We start from the raw sequence: 19939 nt of genomic DNA on the forward strand, positions 1-19939 counted from the left end.
GGTAGTTCCCAGAGAGGTTCATGAAGAGGGCCTTTGTTCATCTCCTTCTGACAGCTACCAGGAGGAGTGATGATGACCACTATTGGTGTCTGTGATGGGAAGCAGGAGGACACCAACAGTTATCCACTCTTGGCTCATGAAGAAGACATATTTGTCTCTGCCTCCTTCTGACAAGAGAGCTGCAGGGTGGCCACTGGCGGCAACTCTTCTGGGAGTTATTACCGTTCTCTATGTGAAGTGTGCTCCAACTTCCAATCTAATGATATTGTGTGACTGTTTGAGGACCTGGGATAGTTTTGGACACGAGCAGTTTTGTGTGACCTTGCTCATTGTTGCACAAGGAGATGTGGTGTCATGTTGGGTAACTCTTGGTTATGATGCAATACCTGTGATGAGCGAGAACCATTTGGCTTGCACTGTGAATGCTTGGATGCCAGTGGGTCTGGTGAGGGCCAGCCGTACCATTAGGCAGAATGATGCAACGGGCAGTATGTGGTGTGATAGGACATCCGGTGCGCTTGGATAATCATCAATTTCACTCGGATGCTTGCAGTGGTAATGGTTAAGTGCTGTGTAATGTGAGGTTCATTCAGCTTTTTGTAATGTCATGTAGTCGCTGGACATTTCTGGCCTGTGATCTAGATAACATTCATTTTTGGCATAAGTGGCAGACGAGCCCATTGTGCAATGTGACAACAGAAAACTGGATGACAGTCTATTTCCCCTGAAGCTACTCATAAATACAAGTCCTAGCCATGTATAATATTTTATATGGTACTCGTGTAGTAAAGCAGGAGAGAACCATATTAGTCCCATCTCTGATGTCAGATCCTGAACATGGATGTCTGCAAAAGAACCCATAGCTGCTTGTGTATAGAAGAGGGGTTGAGGAGACTTCGAACCTCCAGGTGTTGCTGAACCATAATGGCCATCATGCTTCACCTTTAGCCAGGATAGCTAGAACTTTTTTGGAGTGGGAACCCAACAGTGTCTGGAGAGCCACACGTGACAAAGGTTGCTTTTGCAAACATCAACCATCAAGACACCAACACCGAAGGACAATGATAAACCAAGGATGTGACACTGATAGCACATTAGTGTTCTACGTGTAAGTAGTGCATGGTTAGAACTTCATTGTTATGTGCAGGCAAGTCTTTTCCAACTTACAGTGACCCTAATTGGGTTTCTGAGTTATGTGAGATGTTCAGGGAGTGGTTTACCATTGACCTTCCCTCCAGTGAGCTTCTGTGGCCCTATGGAGATTTGAACCTCAATCTCCTGGGTCTTAGTCCAACACTCTACCCATTGTACCATGCTGCCTTACAGTGAATACTTTAAAGGCTATCAAAAGTGAACAATTCTAGTGGATTTCTTGTTCTAAAGTTGCTATTTCAACACCCTCAACAGTTCACACTGGTATGGGAGGGCTGGTGGTTCTTGCCATCAGGTGGCAAAACATCTTAAATCAGCCCTGAAGGGCGACTTTGAGCAGATAACCAGTGTTTTGTTGCCAATTCTTAGCTTCTTCTCTCCTTCTGCTTCTTGGATCCTGGGGGTGACGTGGGAAAGTTCGGAGCCAGAGCACAGATTCAGTGAGCGGGGCAAATCCACTGAATACCCCTGACTGTTTAGGGAGAATCTCAACAGAAAGGGCTGGATGTGTAGTTGCTATTCTCTGTGGGTGCAAGGCTGGAATCTAACAACTTCCCTGACTGAATGAACTCAGAAACTGATTAAAAAGCAAAGCAATCAAAATTCATTCTCAAGGCTTGAAGGTGAAATGAACAATCCAAGGCCTCTTAATTCATTCAGTATGTGTTATAATGGCATCTCTTTCTCTTCATACCATACTTCTCAGCACCCCATTTCCTAGCTTTCTTCCTTTCTTTCTTCCTTTCTTCCTTCCTTCCTTTCTTTCTTTCTTTCTTTCTCTTTACTGGAATGCTAAGGTAGGGAGTCAAGAGATAAAAGGAACAACAGGGAAGTTTGGCCTTGGAGTTCAAAACGAAGCAGGGCAAAGGCTAATAGAGTTTTGTCAAGAGAACAAGCTGGTCATCACAAACACCCTTTTCCAACAACACAAGAGGCGACTCTACACGTGGAAATCACCAGATGGGCAACATCGAAATCAGATTGACTATATTCTCTGCAGTCAAAGATGGAGAAGCTCTATACAGTCAGCAAAAACAAGACCTGGAGCTGATTGTGGCTCTGATCATCAGCTTCTCATAGCAAAATTCAAGCTTAAACTGAAGAGAGTAGGAAAAACCACTGGGCCACTCAGGTATAATCTAAACCAAATCCCTTACGAATACACAGTAGAAGTGAAGAACAGATTTAAGGAACTAGATTTGGTGGACAGAGTGCCTGAAGAACTTTGGATAGAGGCTCGTAACATTGTACAGGAGGCAGCAACAAAAACCATCCCAAAGAAAAGGAAATGCAAGAAAGCAAAGTGGCTGTCCAACGAGGCCTTACAAATAGCAGAAAAGAGAAGGGAAACAAAATGCAGGGGAGATAGGGAAAGTTACAGAAAATTGAATGCAGACTTCCAAAGAATAGCAAGGAGAGACAAGAGGGCCTTCTTAAATGAACAATGCAAAGAAATAGAGGAAAATAACAGAAAAGGAAAAACCAAAATTGGAGATATTAGAGGAAAATTTTGTGCAAAGATGGACATGATAAAAGACAAAAATGGAAGGGACCTCACAGAAGCAGAAGACATCAAGAAGAGGTGGCAAGAATACACAGAGGAATTATATCAGAAAGATTTGGATATCCCGGACAACCCAGACAATATAGTTGCTGACCTAGAGCCAGACATCCTGGAGAGTGAGGTCAAGTGGGCCTTAGAAAGCCTGGCTAACAACAAGGCCAGTGGAGGTGATGGCATTCCAGTTGAACTATTTAAAATCTTAAAGGATGATGCTGTTAAGGTACTACATTCAATATGCCAACAAGTTTTGAAAACTCAACAGTGGCCAGAGGACTGGAAAAGATCAGTCTACATCCCAATACCAAAGAAGGGCAGTGCCAAAGAATGCTCCAACTGCCAGACAATTGCACTCATCTCACACACCAGCAAGGTTATGCTCAAAATCATACAAGGTAGGCTTCAGCAGTATGTGGACCGAGAACTCCCAGAAGTACAAGCGGGATTCCGAAGGGGCAGAGGAACTCGAGACCAAACTGCCAACATGCGCTGGATTATGGAGAAAGCCAGAGAGTTCCAGAAAAACATCTACTTCTGCTTCATTGACTATGCAAAAGCCTTTGAATGTGTGGACCACAGCAAACTATGGCAAGTCCTAAAAGAAATGGGCGTGCCTGACCACCTTATCCATCTCCTGAGAAACCTATATGTGGGACAGGAAGCAACAGTTAGAACTGGATATGGAACAACTGATTGGTTCAAAATTGGGAAAGGAGTACGACAAGGCTGTATATTGTCACCCTGCTTATTTAACTTATATGCAGAATACATCATGCGGAAGGCTGGACTGGAGGAATCCCAAGCTGGAATTAAGATTGCAGGAAGAAATATCAACAACCTCCGATATGCAGATGATACCACTCTGATGGCGGAAAGTGAGGAGGAACTAAAGAACCTTGTAATGAGGGTGAAGGAAGAGAGTGCAAAAAACGGTCTGAAACTCAACATCAAAAAAACTAAGATCATGGCCACTGGTCCCATCACCTCCTGGCAAATAGAAGGGGAAGATATGGAGGCAGTGACAGATTTTACTTTCTTGGGCTCCATGATCACTGCAGATGGAGACAGCAGCCTCGAAATTAAAAGACGCCTGCTTCTTGGGAGGAAAGCAATGACAAACCTTGACAGCATCTTAAAAAGCAGAGACATCACCTTGCCAACAAAAGTCCGAATAGTCAAAGCTATGGTTTTTCCTGTAGTGTTGTATGGAAGTGAGAGCTGGACCATAAAGAAAGCTGACCGCCGAAGAATTGATGCCTTTGAATTGTGGTGCTGGAGGAGACTCTTGAGAGTTCCCTGGACTGCAAAGAGAACAAACCTATCAATTCTAAAGGAAATCAACCCCGAGTGCTCATTGGAAGGACAGATCCTGAAGCTGAGGCTCCAGTACTTTGGCCATCTCATGAGAAGAGAAGACTCCTTGGAAAAGACTTTGATGTTGGGAAAGTGTGAAGGCAAGAGGAGAAGGGGACGACCGAGGATGAGATGGTTGGACAGTGTCATCGAAGCAACCAACATGAATTTGACACAACTCCGGGAGGCGGTGGAGGATAGGAGGACCTGGCGTGCTCTGGTCCATGGGGTCACGAAGAGTCGGACACGACTAAACGACTGAACAAACAAACAAAACAATCCCGCCCTTCTAGACAATATCTACTCAGGGCGGCTTACAATAAAACATATCATAAAACAGTTGAAACAGTTTAAATCAATGGTATTAGTATTGTTCAAGATGAGCAATGTGAGGAAAAGGTAAAGTAAGAAGTAAAAGTTAAATATTGACAGGAGGGAAGGCCTGCCTAAAGAGCCAAGAGGCTCTGTCTCCCTCAAACTCTGCCCCCTCTTTCTAACTCCATCCTTCTACTTCTTGCTTGGTATTTTAACATCCTCCCACTGTATTTGGAGGACCAAGACAGCTTTGGGTCTAAGGAGGGTGGGCGTCACAGAGGCAAACAAAAATGCCTTGTGACAGACAAGCCTTCTCTAGCAGCTGAGCATGTACGCCATTAAGGCCTTTCTAGATCCAAATTCCAGCATCCCTTCTATATAAAGCTCATAGCTTAATGGCTTTTAATAATGACTACACAATAGGCACTGCTATGAAGAAGAAATAAAATTTGATTGCATGCCGAGTCTGATGTTGTATGTCATTTACTAATCTCCAGCACAACAATTTGTATGGTTAGTTACTTTTGCTATTGCTATGATGGTTTGAGCTGCAGTTAAAACAGTTTTCCCTCCCATAAGCTCTAAGGAGGTATTCATCCTGAAAGCACATGAAACTCAAGGTAATGATGATATGGAAATGCGGGTAAGCTCTGTGATTGGGGAACTCTTCCTTCTCAAAGCTGCAGGTCATGAAAATACTGCTAGGTGTGTTCAGTTGAATGTGCTCTTGGCACCTACGCAAAACCTCTGGGTGGAGTGGGGACACAGGGCGGGGGCTGACATGCATGCCCCAGCCCCTGCCACTGTTGGGGAGTCCTACATGCCTTCAAGCTGGACACCTGAACGGGACAGTCATCTCTACCTCGCTCCTTACGCGGACTGCATCCACTCTCACTCTAGCCCTTGTCAGAAGCTATAAAACCTCAACAGTCACATGGTGATAGTTCTAGCCCTATGCCCTCCACCATCACTTCCATTGCCTTCCTATACGTAGCAGGCAATGTGTCTGAGGAGAGACTTGAGTTTGTATCCTGGAAAACCAGGATCCTAAACCAGATGGAGAGATCACCCCCACCCCTCATGGAGAGTGGAGGTCTCCACAGGTGCCTCCCTCCACATTTAGGACAGGAACAAAACTTGGGATGGAGAAGTACAGAGGTACAGCCTTCCTTTCTAGTTAAATGCGACTATTCTAAATGGCTGAATAAGGCTGTGTCTTCTTTAAAAATTAAATCTTTTCTGCCTGTCTTCATCATAACACTCCTCCTGTACCTCCTCCCTCTGTACCACACGACACCAGAGAGGTAGAGCACAGGACCAGGTCATCTCGAGATGATGACCACCCCTATGGGGTGGCTGCTAGTGGTGGGAACTATAGAAGCATAGCAGGGGAAGGAGCTCACCTTACACTCCTTCAAGAACAGTTGACTGACTGCACATCGCATCCTTGCCTGGCTCACCTGAGCTGAGTGGTGTCCTTGAACAGGTAGAGGAGGTGGGGCTCTGCTCCTCCCAGTGAAAGAGTAGTAAGGGTTTCTCTTCTCTGAAAGACTTTGGGGCTGAAGTGAACTCCCTGGCACTCTAAAGTTACTAAGTTTTGTTGTTTGGCCCTTTTCGGCCCTTTAAGGTGTTTAGTTGCTTTAAGAGTGAGCTTGTTCCTGCAAGCACTTGTCGTGTCATTATGGAGGGCGGGCATGGGGGCTGCTTGCAGCTGCTTTGGGCCTGCACTGAAAAAAAAAGGATAACATTAAATAAAATGAACATTAAATAAATATATAGGTAGATATATACACAAGCAAGCAAGTAAACATTACTTTTAATGGCAGACAACTCTCTGCCAGAATAGCTTGCAAATGTAAAAAACACAACAAGAAAAAGTATGGAAAAGGAAAGAAGAAAACAAGCAAATTCAGGCATCAAGAATGTTCATGTTTTAAAACAGCAGGGTCAAGTCTATGAATGGGGTTGGTTGTGGAAAGGAAGAAACTCATCAGCAGTTGATCCCAGCCAGGTTTGTGGGGAAGTGTAGTGACTTCTCCATCTTCTGAATGCTGTTGATGGGAATGCCCACGGATAGTGTCTTCTAGGAAGAACGAGTCCAATGATAGCTATTCCCCAAGAGACTGGTGGAGAGGTCCTAAGTGTCTCCCCATCACCTCCTGACCTTTGCCAGGTAAAATGCCCATGGATGATGCTCGTTCTAAGCAGGAGGAACCCAATGGCAGTCGGAGCCAGGTAGGTTCACGAAGAGGGGTGCGTTTACAGCTGTTGTGTGGAACAGTCACAGATCCACTATGTTCTAATTGGGAGGATGTATGTGCATAGGGAGGGTCTTTCTGTTCCTCCAGACCATTGTGGCGACTATCGAATTGAATGGATTCTGGTGAAGTTTTTAGTAGAAAGGAAGAGTCCAATGGCGGTTGCTCCCAGAGAGGCTCATGAAGCGGGCCTAGCCATTTCTCCCTTCTCATCGGACAGCTGTCATGTTTAATGCCCACTGATGAAGTATGCTGAGGTTGAGGAGAGCCAGATGTTTGTTCCTCAACTACTTTCTGGGAACTGCCTGGAGCAATGTCCAGTGGTGATGGAATCCGTTGCAGGAAATTAGACATAAAGGGTGGCTGGTACCAGACAGGCTCATGAAGAGGACCCGGGTGCCTGTCCTTCTCTTCCTGACAGCTGCAGACTGTCATGGCTGATGTTGTCCACCGTGGTTGAGAGGAAGCGATTGGTTGTTGGCTCAAGCCAGCCTTGCAAAGATGGTCTGTCTGTCTACTTTTTTCATACTTACTACTGGCAAAGTCAATGGGCTCTGGTGCCGACTGTAAAAAGAGGGACGGACCAAGCGGTGGTGGTTCCGACAAAGGCTCGTGGAGAGGTCCTAATGGTCTAGCCATCCACTTCTGACACCTACGTGGTGGAATAACCACTGGTTTGGTTTCAAAGGAGCCCATGGATGGCTGGTTATACACAGGCTCATGGAGAAGGCCTGGCTCACGACTCATCCCCATCCGACAGTTGTGAGGAGGAACGATTAACAAGGGAACTTTTTCTATGGAGTAACAGCCCAATGATGGTTGTTCATGAAAAGGGCCTGGCTCTTCCTTCAGCCCATTTTGGTATCTATCGTAAGGGTCTTTGTCATAAGTAGTGGCCATGAATGTGCCTGTTTTAGAAGGGACCTACCCCCAGCGACTCTCACGAAGAAAATCTATCCATCTTTCTCTCCATTCTGACAGTTGTGTGGTGGAGCTTCCAGTGATTTATCGTGGTCTCCTATGCAAGCTCTGCAACTCTGAAGATAATGATGTGGGATAGATCTGAGCATCAGTAGTTTTGAGCATTATTGGTCATTGTTGCATGGGGAGATGTGTTGTCATGGTAGATGAAGAGCTGTTGGGCAACCCTTTTTTGTGATGCAACAAGCAGGGCTGGCCCTACCACGAGGCAGAAAGAGGCAGCCAAGTTATGGTGGCATCATTTCTACTGCTGACTTTGGAACTCACCACGTGTTCTTCTTGGTGCTGGAGAAGAAGGCATAAAGATCACTCTTAGTGACAAAGTAACACTTCAGTTACTCATAACAAAAATTTTGGTGTTCTTCTCTAAACATGACTAAACCCAGGCGAAGGTCATTTTCCCCATCCTCTACTCTACAGAGTGAGAATCCTGCGGGAAGATTGCTTGTTAACAGCAAACAGATGACAAGCAGAGTTTAGAAGAGAAGGGTGTTGTGGCACCTTAAAGACTAACCAATGTGTTGCAACAGACATTTTCATGGTTTAGAGCCTGTTTTGTCAGATGCATGAAAGTGTTACCCCACAGTTACAGAATGGTGGGTGGCAGGTATGGAAACACTCCAAGGCCACGTGTGGTGAAACTCAAGAAGGAGGAGGAGATAACATGTCCCCAATTCTCATTTTGCTTTTCAGCTTTTGTTATGAAAGACCTCATTTGTTTCATCAGCTGCCTGTAAAAGAGCAAAAAAGTGCATTTTTAATGTATTACATTTATTTTGTTATCCATATTAATTTTCCTTCCTTCCCTCCCCCCATGGGGTGGAGTTCTGGTGGCTGCTTGTGTAGCAGAAATCAGAATTAACCCAAGACCAGGTCTGTTATCATGGTTCGAGAACATTAAATCCTTCCTAGTCCTGAGTTTAAGGAGTCTCAGGAACATTTGAGATATTTTTGCTATGCTGTGGTAGAACAGGATGTGGCTCCCCTTCAGGAAGCACAGTAAACCAAGGTGCTGGAACAGGAGGTGTAAGAGACACAATGGTGAAGGAAGGTGCGGCCATGCTCTCTCTCCCTCCTGCAGTTGTACAAAGCTGAAGTCCAACACCGGAATTGACCTTAGATACAAAAACTGGTGTTCTCGTTCCTCACCATTCTCTGCCCCCTTCTTTTATACTACTATAGCAGTCATGGACTTTACTTAAAATGGATGACGTAGGAGACCACTTAACCATGGAAATCCACTTGTGGGGAGTCACTAGTAAAACCACACCTGAAATACCTTATTCATTGAAAACCCTGTTTCAAGTCACAAAGACTGAATCTGTCTAAATTGTAGCAAGAATATGCCAACAAATATGGAAAACTAAACAATGGGCCACAGGCTTGAAATGTTCAATAAACATTCCAGTCCCCAAGAAAGGAGATCCTAAGCAGTGCAGTAACTATAGGACTATTGCTTTAATTTCCCAAACAAGCGAAGTGTTGTTTCGTTTCTTTGGATTTTGCCTGATACACTTGCGCAGGCTAACATGACTAGTTTTTCCAAAGCTACATGTAAGAAATCATACTCTCAACATCTGGCTCCATGGCCAATCACCTAACTCATATTAACATGTTTAAACCAAGACTACACAATTTTAATAGCCTCACATTTACTCTGAATGCCTTTTAGCTTATGAAAGAGGAAATATTTTACATTCCTGCCTTTGACGAGAGGACATATTGAACAATTCATTCAATAGTAAATCTGGGAGTAATTATTTTCAAAACAGATGTTTCTGGGGTGTGTGATATCACCCTTACTTTTCCTTAAAACACTTCCAGTGGCCATGTCTGCTGCCCTACATTTAGGAACTATACTGCAGTCTTAAGGTTCCAAACACAAATCCTATGGCGTCCTAAGAACCACAGGATTTCTTGATCTCTTCTCAAGACTGGAGAGATCTGGCAGTTGAATCTGCAGTGCCTCCTCCTAGCTTTGCGCCAACATTTTTTGTGTCCTGCTTCTTTGAGTAAAAAGGAAAAAATTGCTTGCCATAGTGTGGAGAAAAGGCAGTAAATAAAACCAAAAGCATCGTACCATCACCCCAGCCAATGCAATTATATCTCAAAAGTGCTGCAGGAGAAAAGTCAGAAAGAAAGACAGACAAGCAAAAGAAATATTTTGTCCTGGTGCACTATATTGAAAATATTCAAATGAAACACAACCCCAGATTCCAAAGTTCTGTATTTTTTCAAAATAAAGATCACACATTGTTTAGAGACAATCTACACAAGAGTTACAAAAAATAGTTGCCCAGGCATAAGCATACACAGGTTTGTTAATTATACACATATGGTTACAAGTGTGCTTGCAAAAAGGTTCATTGGAAATATACACAAGGCTCTGTAAATGTACACCGTGTAGTGTTACAATTCTATATTCAAACAAGGAAAATTGACAGTATGTTACATTCACTTACAAGTAGACAAAATGCAAAATACAGTTTATCTTCTGTACAAAAAGGCAAAGTGATTCACACTTTACAAGGTGAAAGGGGGACTCTGATTGTAAAGGAATACTAAGGGGAGGTTGTACTTTTCTGCACTTTTGTTTACTGCCACAAAATAAGTAAAACATTACCTTTTTTAAAAAAGAGTGAAATAAAACACTATTTTTGAACTGAATAATTTGTGTAGAACATTTAGAAAGGATTTCTATTCTCTTGACTAGGTGACAAAAAAAAACCCAAGCATTTCTTTTAAACATTAACCAGGCTGTATAAAGAGAACATTTCTTTCAAAAGAAAAAAAATTTACTTCTGGTTGAAATTACAATTTACAATATACAACACTATATGCTACGACCATAAAAGGGGTGAATATACACTGAAATGCACAGGGTCTGCTAATTTATTTTCTTACCAAAAATGGGTTTATGTTGATTCAAACTTCTCCACATTTACATTACAGAGGTTTACAAATGTACAATTGTACAATCAAAAGTATGTTCCACTACTAGGGTACATTATAGATACAGATTAGACATCAAAACAAGAAAATACTACAAATTTTTATATATGCAAAGTCTACACCAAGTATACACTATATATTTATAGAAGCAAGACCAAAGTTGAACTGGATTTTTCTCTCTCTACATGCTAAATAATAATAAAAAATGCCTCTGTGTTAACAGAACTGGAGTAGGCAGTAACCACACACCCTTCAGCTACTTTAAAAACTCTCTTGGTGTGCAAGTTCTCTCCCAATATCTCACTGCTAAGCTCAATTCTTTAGCACGTTATACTAAGAAAAAAGGAATTTTAAAAGTTTCTGAAACTTAAAAACTTATCTTAAATTGAAGCTTTAGCAAATTGATTTCTCTTAAGTTTATAAACAGTGTTAAATGCATACTTGTGCCATTTAACTAAAATTTTAACCTTCTCTTTTAGGTCCTGGCTAAAAGAGAACAAAACAGGTGTTTCCAAAAAGCTCTCCTTTTAAGATAGAGGAGTTAAAAATGTATTATTTTCAATTTCAGATTAGCCACCCTGAAAATTTCTGTATTTGAAATAGTTACATCAGTGAACAAAAATGTGGCTTTCCATGTACATCTGTTGCCTATGTACAAGAATTCTATACACCACTGGAACAGCAGGGCAATTAAGTATTTAAAAAAATAATTAGTACATGTTATGCTGAATAAAATTAAAGAAATTTACAAAGGGTCTTTTTGCCTTTTTCTCTGGTTTTTTGTTTGTTTGTTTTTTGTAGTTCTCACATCTACATTGTGCAACCATTAGTATTTTCAAAGCATTATCTTGGAATATGATTGGTTGCTAGCTGTAACTTCCAGGTGTCACTTGATCTTTTCTGTGGCTCACAGTTTCAGATGATACCATTTGGTGGTCCACAAATGGGCCCAAGGTCAACCCCATTTTTCATGTAATACTTCTCCAGCTTGGCCAAAATGTGTTTTCCATAGGTATATTTACGGAGAGTGGCAATGTGTGGCCGAATCTAGTAGATAAAAGGGTAGAGTTTAGTTACAGTCCAAAAGGGCATGCAAATGATTCTTGTTGAGTTCTAAGCAAAGCAAGACAGGGCTGAGACCTGGATTAGTGGTCACCATGAATCACACATATTACTCTGAAATAGATACTTGTTTAACATGATTACGAACTAAGTTGCTTAGTACGCAACGGGCTCATTTATGTGTGCCTTATACATGAACGCTATTTCTAGCTCTAAGAGTAAAATCAGGCTACTGTGCAACCACTTGGTACATAACAAACACAGAGATGATTTACGAGGGAATCTCCGTATCAGTATTAAAGTACTAAAGAAATCTGTGAGTAGTCCCTTTGTTCTTTCTGTACCAAATGCGTATATTCCTGTATTTCTTGGATTTAGACCATTCTGAAGAGCTATGTATAGATGCCTCTGGATACACTGAAGTAAATTGTGACTTACATACTTAGTGTTACAATACACTGGTGCCATTTTTAAAATTAACTTTATTGTGGCATATAGACAAGAACCAACTCAATCAGATCCCTGGACCAGTGCCGACTTCCTCAGATCCATGTACATTTCTGCTCCAATAATAAATGTTTTAGGAGCCACAAGACACTTTTTAATGTTGGTTGCAAGTTAGTACCCTTTAGGACAAAAAAGAGAGTAGCAAACTTATTATGGTATAGGCCAGTGATGGCGAATCTATGGCACGTGTGCCACCGCTGGCATGTAGAGTCCTCTCCGTGGTCACATGAGCTGTAAGTTGCTGGATCGCTACCCCAGCAGCCAAACCTGCGGAGGTGGCTGCAGCCACAGTGCTAGTGCCCCAACAGGTGGTGGGCCAAGATCTGGACCAGCTGGTGCTCGTGGTAGTGGGCCGGCCAAGCTATAGGCAGTGGCGGGGTTGGGCACAACTGGAGGCGAATCTGGAGTGAGGTCTCAAGGCACCTCTGTGCCCGGGATTCCCACTTCTGCTGCCACCACTTCTGCTCCTGCTGCTGCCGCTATCAGTCGCCTACTGGGTTGGGGTTTTTTTTCCCCCCAGTTTGGACACTCGGACTCAAAAAGGTTAGCCATCACTGGTATAAGCTTTTTCATGAATGTATTTCTCAGCTAGTGGCGTATGTGTTACTAGAGGCACATGTAAGCAGTCTAGCTGGGATTCAGATTTTCATTAACCTGAAACTGGAATTTTTATTTTTGCCTGTTGACAATTCTGAGTACTCTCTACCCTACATAACCATGAAAAGGATCGCTGTAAATCAGAACTGACTCAATGGCATATGATTATTATGCAACTTATTCCCGGTAATATGAATCCGATGCTTTTTTAAAAAAATTCTTTTGCTCATTGCCTTTGAGATTTACAGTTACTGTAGCAGTATAATTGGCAAACAACACAATCGTATTACAATTTTACTCTACAAATAGAATTATTACTTTGGTTTATTTGTATGTACCCCCAACAACACTTCTGCAGTGTTTTATGTCCACAAAAGATGTGGTTAAGTAACTATAGTTCTTTAAGTGGTGATCCATGTATCCACACAAATGGGGTTTGCACTTCTACGAACGCTGGTTCAGAAGGTTCCAGAGTCTCAAAAGCAAAAGTGTCTTTGCCTCTACTGCGCAAGCACAGTCTTATTTTCCTGAGGCCCAGTTGTCTGCCGCAAGACAGAGGGTGGGCAGATTGTTTGGACACATGGATCACCACTCAAAGATCCATAGTTATTGTGAATAACAACTTCTTCTTCATGGTGTCCATGTATGGACACAAATGGGGAGACTGGCACGCTGAGGTTTGGAGGTGGGAGTTAAGCCAGAACAGAGGAGAGAACAGCTCGTTGAAAGAAGCATCTTTCTCTCGGCTCTTAAGTTCTAATCTATAATGGGTAACAAAGGTGAGAGGCAGTGACCATATGGCCACTCGACAGATGTCTTGTATGTCAATGCCCTGTAGAAATGCAGCAGAATTGGCCATGCCTCTGATGGCATGGCCATGGAGAGCTGGAGGAAGTGGCTTTTTGGCCATGTCATAAGGGAAGAGAAATAGTCATGGTGATCCATTTTGATAAGTGTTGAGAGGAGATTAGGTGTCCCTTTTTGGGACCCTGGTAGGAGACAAAAATGTCTCTTTGCTTGTCTGAAGTCTTTTGTTCTGTGCAGGTAGAAGGCGAAAGCTCCCCTAACATCCAGAGAGCGGAGCACTTGTTTGAGGTCATTTGCAGTGAAAGCTCAAAGGTAGGTAGAACTATAGGTTGTGACATATGAAAACTTTGGGCACACTTTTTCATAAGGGCAGAGGCCATAAATGAGTGATGGGGGAGAAGCTTGGGGGGGGGACCCCTGAGGTGAAAGGAGAAATAATCTTTTTTTACAAAATCTCTCTCTCTCTCTCTCTTTTCTTTTTAGATAAGAGGTGAAGGAGAAGGAAAATGAATGCAAAGACTGAGTGATGCAGCTAAGTGCAAAGAAGCTCTGGAGCAGGCCAATGTGTGCTATTGTGGCAGTGGGCAAAAATGGACTAAAGAGAGCGGGGCCACGCTTGTGTAGTACAGGCTAAGACGCTTTCACTTTTGAGGCTCTGGAACTTTCCAAACCGGCGTTTGCGTAGGCGCAAATCCCATTTGTGTGCATATATACATGGACACCACAAAGAACTTGTTCTTTGAGTGACACTATTTGTAGTGATAAGAGCATTTCACTGGACAAGGGAAACAGAGACTTCTTTATTTTTTATTAATATGGAATCACTTAGTCATATTTAGAGCAGACCAACTGAGGTCACAGGTAACTTATCCTAGACCCAATCCATTATCACCTATATTCCTAAGTACTGTCACTTGAGAAAGTTTATTTATTTATTTATTTATTTAAAACATCTATAGCCTGTTATATATAACAGGATCTCAGGGCAGATTAAAACGCTGCATAAAATGATTTTGAAACATACAATGTTTAAAACAATTTAAAATAAAATAGTTTATAATCAACGTACTCTCTAATTTTCAGCCCCACTGGGAGGGGGTCCACCTCTCCCTCGCACAACTTCACCTTTGCATGTGTGTGCGACTCCGCCCTCCCCCCCCACGCACACAGGGTTCCGTCACGACCAGAACCAAAGCAGCAGAACGCAATCACTGTGCGGAGGAGGAAGGAGAAAGCTAAGTAGAGGGAGGTGGAGTCACACACACACAGAGTTTTAGAGGGAACCTTGCTTATAACAAAAAATTAAAACAATACCACTGCATTAAACTTATGTAAGCCATGATCCGCAAACCTGAGAGGCTCCAATTAATGTTTTGACTTGGTGCTGCCAATCGAGCCTCGAGAAATGTCAATTTTTATTTGATGTTTTAGGCCAGGGAGGAGAATCTTCTAGAGCCTCGGCAGGATTCCCTGGGAAGCAATTTTTGCCTCCTCTGTGTTTTCCAACTTCTTAATTTCAATACACTATCAGTGGCAGATTCAGACCATCAGCTTACCTTGTGCATGACAATCTTTCTTTGGGCAGGCTCTGCCACATCGATCATTTTCTGTACCACGTAGTTAGCATATTGATCTTTCATCATGGTGTATAAGGCACTGTGAGGGCCATCGTTCATAGTACACACTTCGTCAATCAGCATGGCACGCTCAGTACGGGAAGCATGCGTAACACACTTCTCCACAACATTGCTGCAGCAGATTGAAAAAGGACACAGGTGATCCTCTGCACCCTCAAGCCAGTGTTCAAATCAGTCAAAACCTGCTGTTTGGACAAATGACTTTACATGGTCCCCCCCCCCCCCCGAAGCTGAATTTCAGTGCTACAGAAACTGTATATGGAAACATTTCAGCAATGAATGAACATCTTTCTGGGTGTGCAAGAAGGCAGGTGGCAAAATTCAAATGCATTTAGCAGGGCTGACATCAGCTTTCAGGATGCCTGAGGCTACATATGGAAACCATACAGATGAAACTGTTCTCCCTGATCTCCTCCCCAGAATGTACCCCATTTCCTCCTTCAACATAACTAAGAGAAATAAATGAGGATTTTTGTTTCATTCTGCCTCATCTCTGTTCATGTGCAAACTAGGAATCATGATTTCTTAAAAGATGTTCTAATCTATTCTTTTAAAAGCCAGCAAAAATGTTTGTTTAGCTGGTTTAACAAGCTTCAGTTTATTTTAAACCACAATTTTTAGTTTACACAGAATGACAGGTCGTGACTAACCCAAAGTGAAATTAAAACATGGTAAATTTCTCTCCTGGCAATATACAAGGAAAGGGAGCACCCGAGGCTGGTACTTTGGACAAGCTGTTTCTGCTCGTGCGTATAAGACTAAAGTAAGGTTTAGCGTTTCATATGGCTACAATCAAGAGCAAAAGTAAAGCTTATTTCATTCTAGGTCGACAAATAAAGAATGAGTACAATGAGCAACAGATGGAGCAAGAGGGTCCCCTGGAGCTTATTCTCATAGCTCCAACCATGACTTGGTTACATCTGAATACCACAAACTAATAAAATCTGCAGCTAATACTACACAGATTACCTACACACTCGGACAAGACGGAGGTTCCGAGGGTGGGTGCCCCCACCGTTGGTGGCTTGGGTGACTCTCATTTTGGGGGGGGGAGGTCACCCTTGCCGCAAAGAGTGGGGTCCGCAGCCTGGGGATCCATCTGGACCCGGTGCTCACCATGGAAACTCAGGTGCTGTCGGTGGTCTGTTCTGCCTTTTTCCATCTCTGGTGGATAGCCTGGCTGCGACCCAATCTCGATACAGGGGCGCTCACTACCTTGGTTCATGCACTCGTAATCTCAATATTAGACCACTGCAATGCGCTCTACGTGGGGCTACCTTTGAGGTTGACGTGGAAACTCCAAGTGGTGCAGAATGCGGTGGCCAGACTCCTTACGGGAGTGAGAAAATTCCATCATATTTCTCCTATTCTGGCCGCGCTGCATTGGCTGCCCATTCGCTTCCGCACTGACTTCAAAGTTTTGATGTTTACGTACAAAGCCCTAAACGGTTTAGGGCCTCAATACCTGGCGGAACGCCTACTCCCACCAAGTTCTACCCGTGTCACTCATGCGAGTCGGGAGGTGAGGCTGAGGAGCCTGACGCTGAGGGAGGCCCGGAAGGAAAAAACTAGAAACTGGGCCTTCTCGGCAGTGGCTCCTCGCCTCTGGAACAACCTACCTCCGAAGATTCGTGCGGCCCCCTCGCTGGATACCTTTAAAAACCAACTAAAAACGCGGATGTTTCGGCAGGCCTTCCCCCCAGTTAACCCCTGATGTCTTCCTTCCCTTTCTTCCCCTACTGTTCGTTTTCCATCTTGTTGAATTTGTCTATTGTTCATTATGTTAATAATTTTATATTCAATCGTGTATTTTATGTGTATTTTATTTACGCTGTAAGCCGCCTAGAGTGGTCATAACTGACCAGATAGGTGGGATATAAATTAATTAATTAAATAAAATTCATAAATAAATAAATAAAATTCATATTTTTAATGAAGGACTTGCTTGTTGTTTGGTTATTTGTGTGTTTTTTCCTGGGAGATGGGGTGGGCCTTCAACAGAAGTTGTCAGGGTGGTTAATAATTACTATTACATACAGTAAACAGCTACATTATTCTCTTTGTGTAATGTTTCTTCTTGCTACCTGAATCATACCTCTTAATTTGTAAATAGCACATTTAAAGTAAATATTCAAGCCCACCCCTTCCAGTGACCAAGCACTTCTCTTTAAAGTTCTTAGGAAAAAATAAGTAAAGCATGATACCTAGCAAATTTATGCTGACTCAGTACAAGCACGTTGCCTCTAATTTCTGCCACTATCTTGCTTTTATCTTCAGGTCGCCCGTGTTCAAGTACATGTTGAATGACGTAGTTCCCATATTGATCCTGTGGGGTAGACAGCAAGAGCACATCAGCTCTAAACCAACTCTTTACATTAGAAATTCCCAAATTAGTTTTGATATATTAGGACCCTCGGGGCGCAGTGGTTAAAATGCAGTACTGCTCATAACCAGGGTTCAATCTCAGGTAGCTGGCTCTTTCACTCAGCCTTCTAGGGTCCATAAATTGAGTGCCCACCTGGGGGGGGATGTGTAGCCTGCATTATTAAACAGTATATAAGCAGCATGCTTCGCTTTATTCTGTTACAATGGCTGACATCCTGTTCATATTATGTACAGTTACACGAGTGCAAACGTGCCAGGCATCATGCCCAGGCAATCTGGCCTGTGCAATTACATTGTGCAGGTGACCACACAACTCTTTCACAGCATGCATGTAGAAACACTTTGAGAACAGCACCTCCGTCCTGTCATGTTTTCCCCAATGTTGCAGCAGACTTGCACTGCATACTTGGAGCTATGCAACAGGATTTCAGCCAACATCTGAAATCTGCCTTTAAATGTCTTACACTTATGTCGACCAACCGCAAGCCCCCAGAAAAACAACATTTGCAAAACAGAACCATTAGAAGCAAACCATAAATAGTGATAAAAGTAAGAGACACCTCTTCTGTGTTTCTATAAAATTCATCAAAACCCTGGCTAAATATTCTTACAGGCACTTCCTTCTTTACCCCTTCTCTTTCCATATTATCCTATGATTGCCATCTTACTAATTTTTTTTCCTTTTCTAACATGGCTTTTCCACCAAGGGAGCCAAAATCAACATAGAAAGCTCTTCCTCTTGGTTTTTACAGCAGTGATTGTCACCACTGACTGATCTTTTAATTGCCTAGAAACCAGGAGTCTATGGGAAACACTGATTCCTGCAACCAATTTACCTATCATTCTCTCTTGTAGCTTTAGGGACTAGTACATGAATTTGCCTGTTTGTTTCTTCCATCCACATCCCTTCTTTCATTTGTATCCTGCACTTCAGATTTGTAACTTGGCAAGCACACAATGTCTTGCTAGTTAGTCATTTCACTTAAGCCACTCTGGCAGACTTCTTGGATGAAGAAGAGGGCTAAAATAATAATCTTACAATAATCAAACAATAAATCCACATAGTGCTGATGGGAGGTGTTTCATTTGGAAAAAAAAATTAACAGAGTTGCTGAAGGTACAGAGATTCTTCAGATGTGATTTTTCTACAACTAAAATAGACAAAAAAGAGGAAGCCAGAAAATTCTCCTTTCTAGCCCACTCTTAAAGGTATAGGAGCCCCTTTGCCCCCAGCACTACCTGCACAAGTTGCTCTGTGTGTTGGTGAAGCTCTTCCAGGATAGGGAGTGTCTGCTCAGGTAGACAGTGCTCAAGGATCCTCTGAATGACCCGGCAGCCATAGGGATGAGTAGACAAGGCAAACACCTGAGTTTGACGGACATAAGGAAGAACAGAGGAAAATGTTTTACTCAGAACAGCATAAATTTGAAATGACATACAACTGAAGCATTCTGTAGAATATGTATTGGCCACTGGCTTCTGCCAGACTCTGACCACTGAGAAAAAAAAGTTATCTTCCCTTCTTGATGGATTTCCAAACTTAAGACAGATGGCTAAAGACAGTATTATGCCAATTAAAAAAACAAGCCACTTTGAGAAATAATTGGACTACTTTTTAACCTTCATGTTATTTTGTAATTCTGGAAAAACAGCCCACAGCTACTGGATTAAAGAAGCCAAGGCTCTCATTACAAGATGAGACAATGCTTTCATCTGCCTGCTTGTGAGCACTGCTCCCTCAGCTTCTCACTCTCAGCTTCTCAAATGTTTCCTAAAAGGCACCTCCACCACTCTTTCTGGGACCTGCCTTTCTGTTTTTATTAATTTAGAATGTAACATGCACAGATAAAAACATTACACGGATACTCCCATCCTTTTAACACCTCAGGAAAATGGAGGGAAATACAATATCATTTAGGGGCATGATGGAAAGTTCTATAGGTGGCATTTTGAAAGAAATAAACATTTTAAAACACAGCAATCTGCTGTTCAAGCTGAGACTGAGATGGAAAACAATCAAAAAACCCAAATAAACCAAATTATTGTATTTAAGGCCTTCTGACACATTATTCACATCAGCTGCCCCAGACGCACCTACCTGCCCTTTAAATGCATCAATGATAAACTGCAGTGATTGAGGCTGCACACATTCAATGCACTTCTGCACAACATGGTTACCATTCTGGTCTTTCACACATTTCAACACATGGCCATCCAATTCCCGGACCATTTCGTTCTACAGAAGGAGGTGGGAGAGACAAAAGAGAAAGCACCACCAGAATCACAGCTGACAAGCATCATAGGGACACAGAAACATGGGAAGCTGCTTATTACAGGCTCAAACAGTTTTTATCCATCCAAGCTAAAACTAT

At 42.6% G+C, this 19939-nt stretch overlaps 1 protein-coding gene across 15 annotated transcripts in view; it reads right to left on the reverse strand.

Moving 5' to 3' along the window:
• Nucleotides 1–9829: 9829 nt before the first annotated feature.
• PUM1 (pumilio RNA binding family member 1) overlaps nucleotides 9830–19939 on the reverse strand; it is an 80514-nt gene continuing 70404 nt past the window's right edge. For all 15 annotated transcript variants that reach the window (XM_078380206.1, XM_078380204.1, XM_078380205.1 and 12 more), the window contains 5 exons: nucleotides 19666–19803; nucleotides 18807–18932; nucleotides 17387–17508; nucleotides 15102–15294; nucleotides 9830–11619 (listed from right to left, as the gene is read on the reverse strand). In XM_078380206.1, coding sequence (XP_078236332.1) covers nucleotides 11488–11619; nucleotides 15102–15294; nucleotides 17387–17508; nucleotides 18807–18932; nucleotides 19666–19803 — 711 coding nt within the window. In that variant the 3' untranslated portion in view covers nucleotides 9830–11487. The remainder of the gene's footprint in view (nucleotides 11620–15101; nucleotides 15295–17386; nucleotides 17509–18806; nucleotides 18933–19665; nucleotides 19804–19939) is intronic.

The sequence above is a fragment of the Pogona vitticeps genome, chromosome 9 (genome assembly GCF_051106095.1).
Source record: "Pogona vitticeps strain Pit_001003342236 chromosome 9, PviZW2.1, whole genome shotgun sequence".
NCBI lineage: Eukaryota > Metazoa > Chordata > Lepidosauria > Squamata > Agamidae > Pogona > Pogona vitticeps.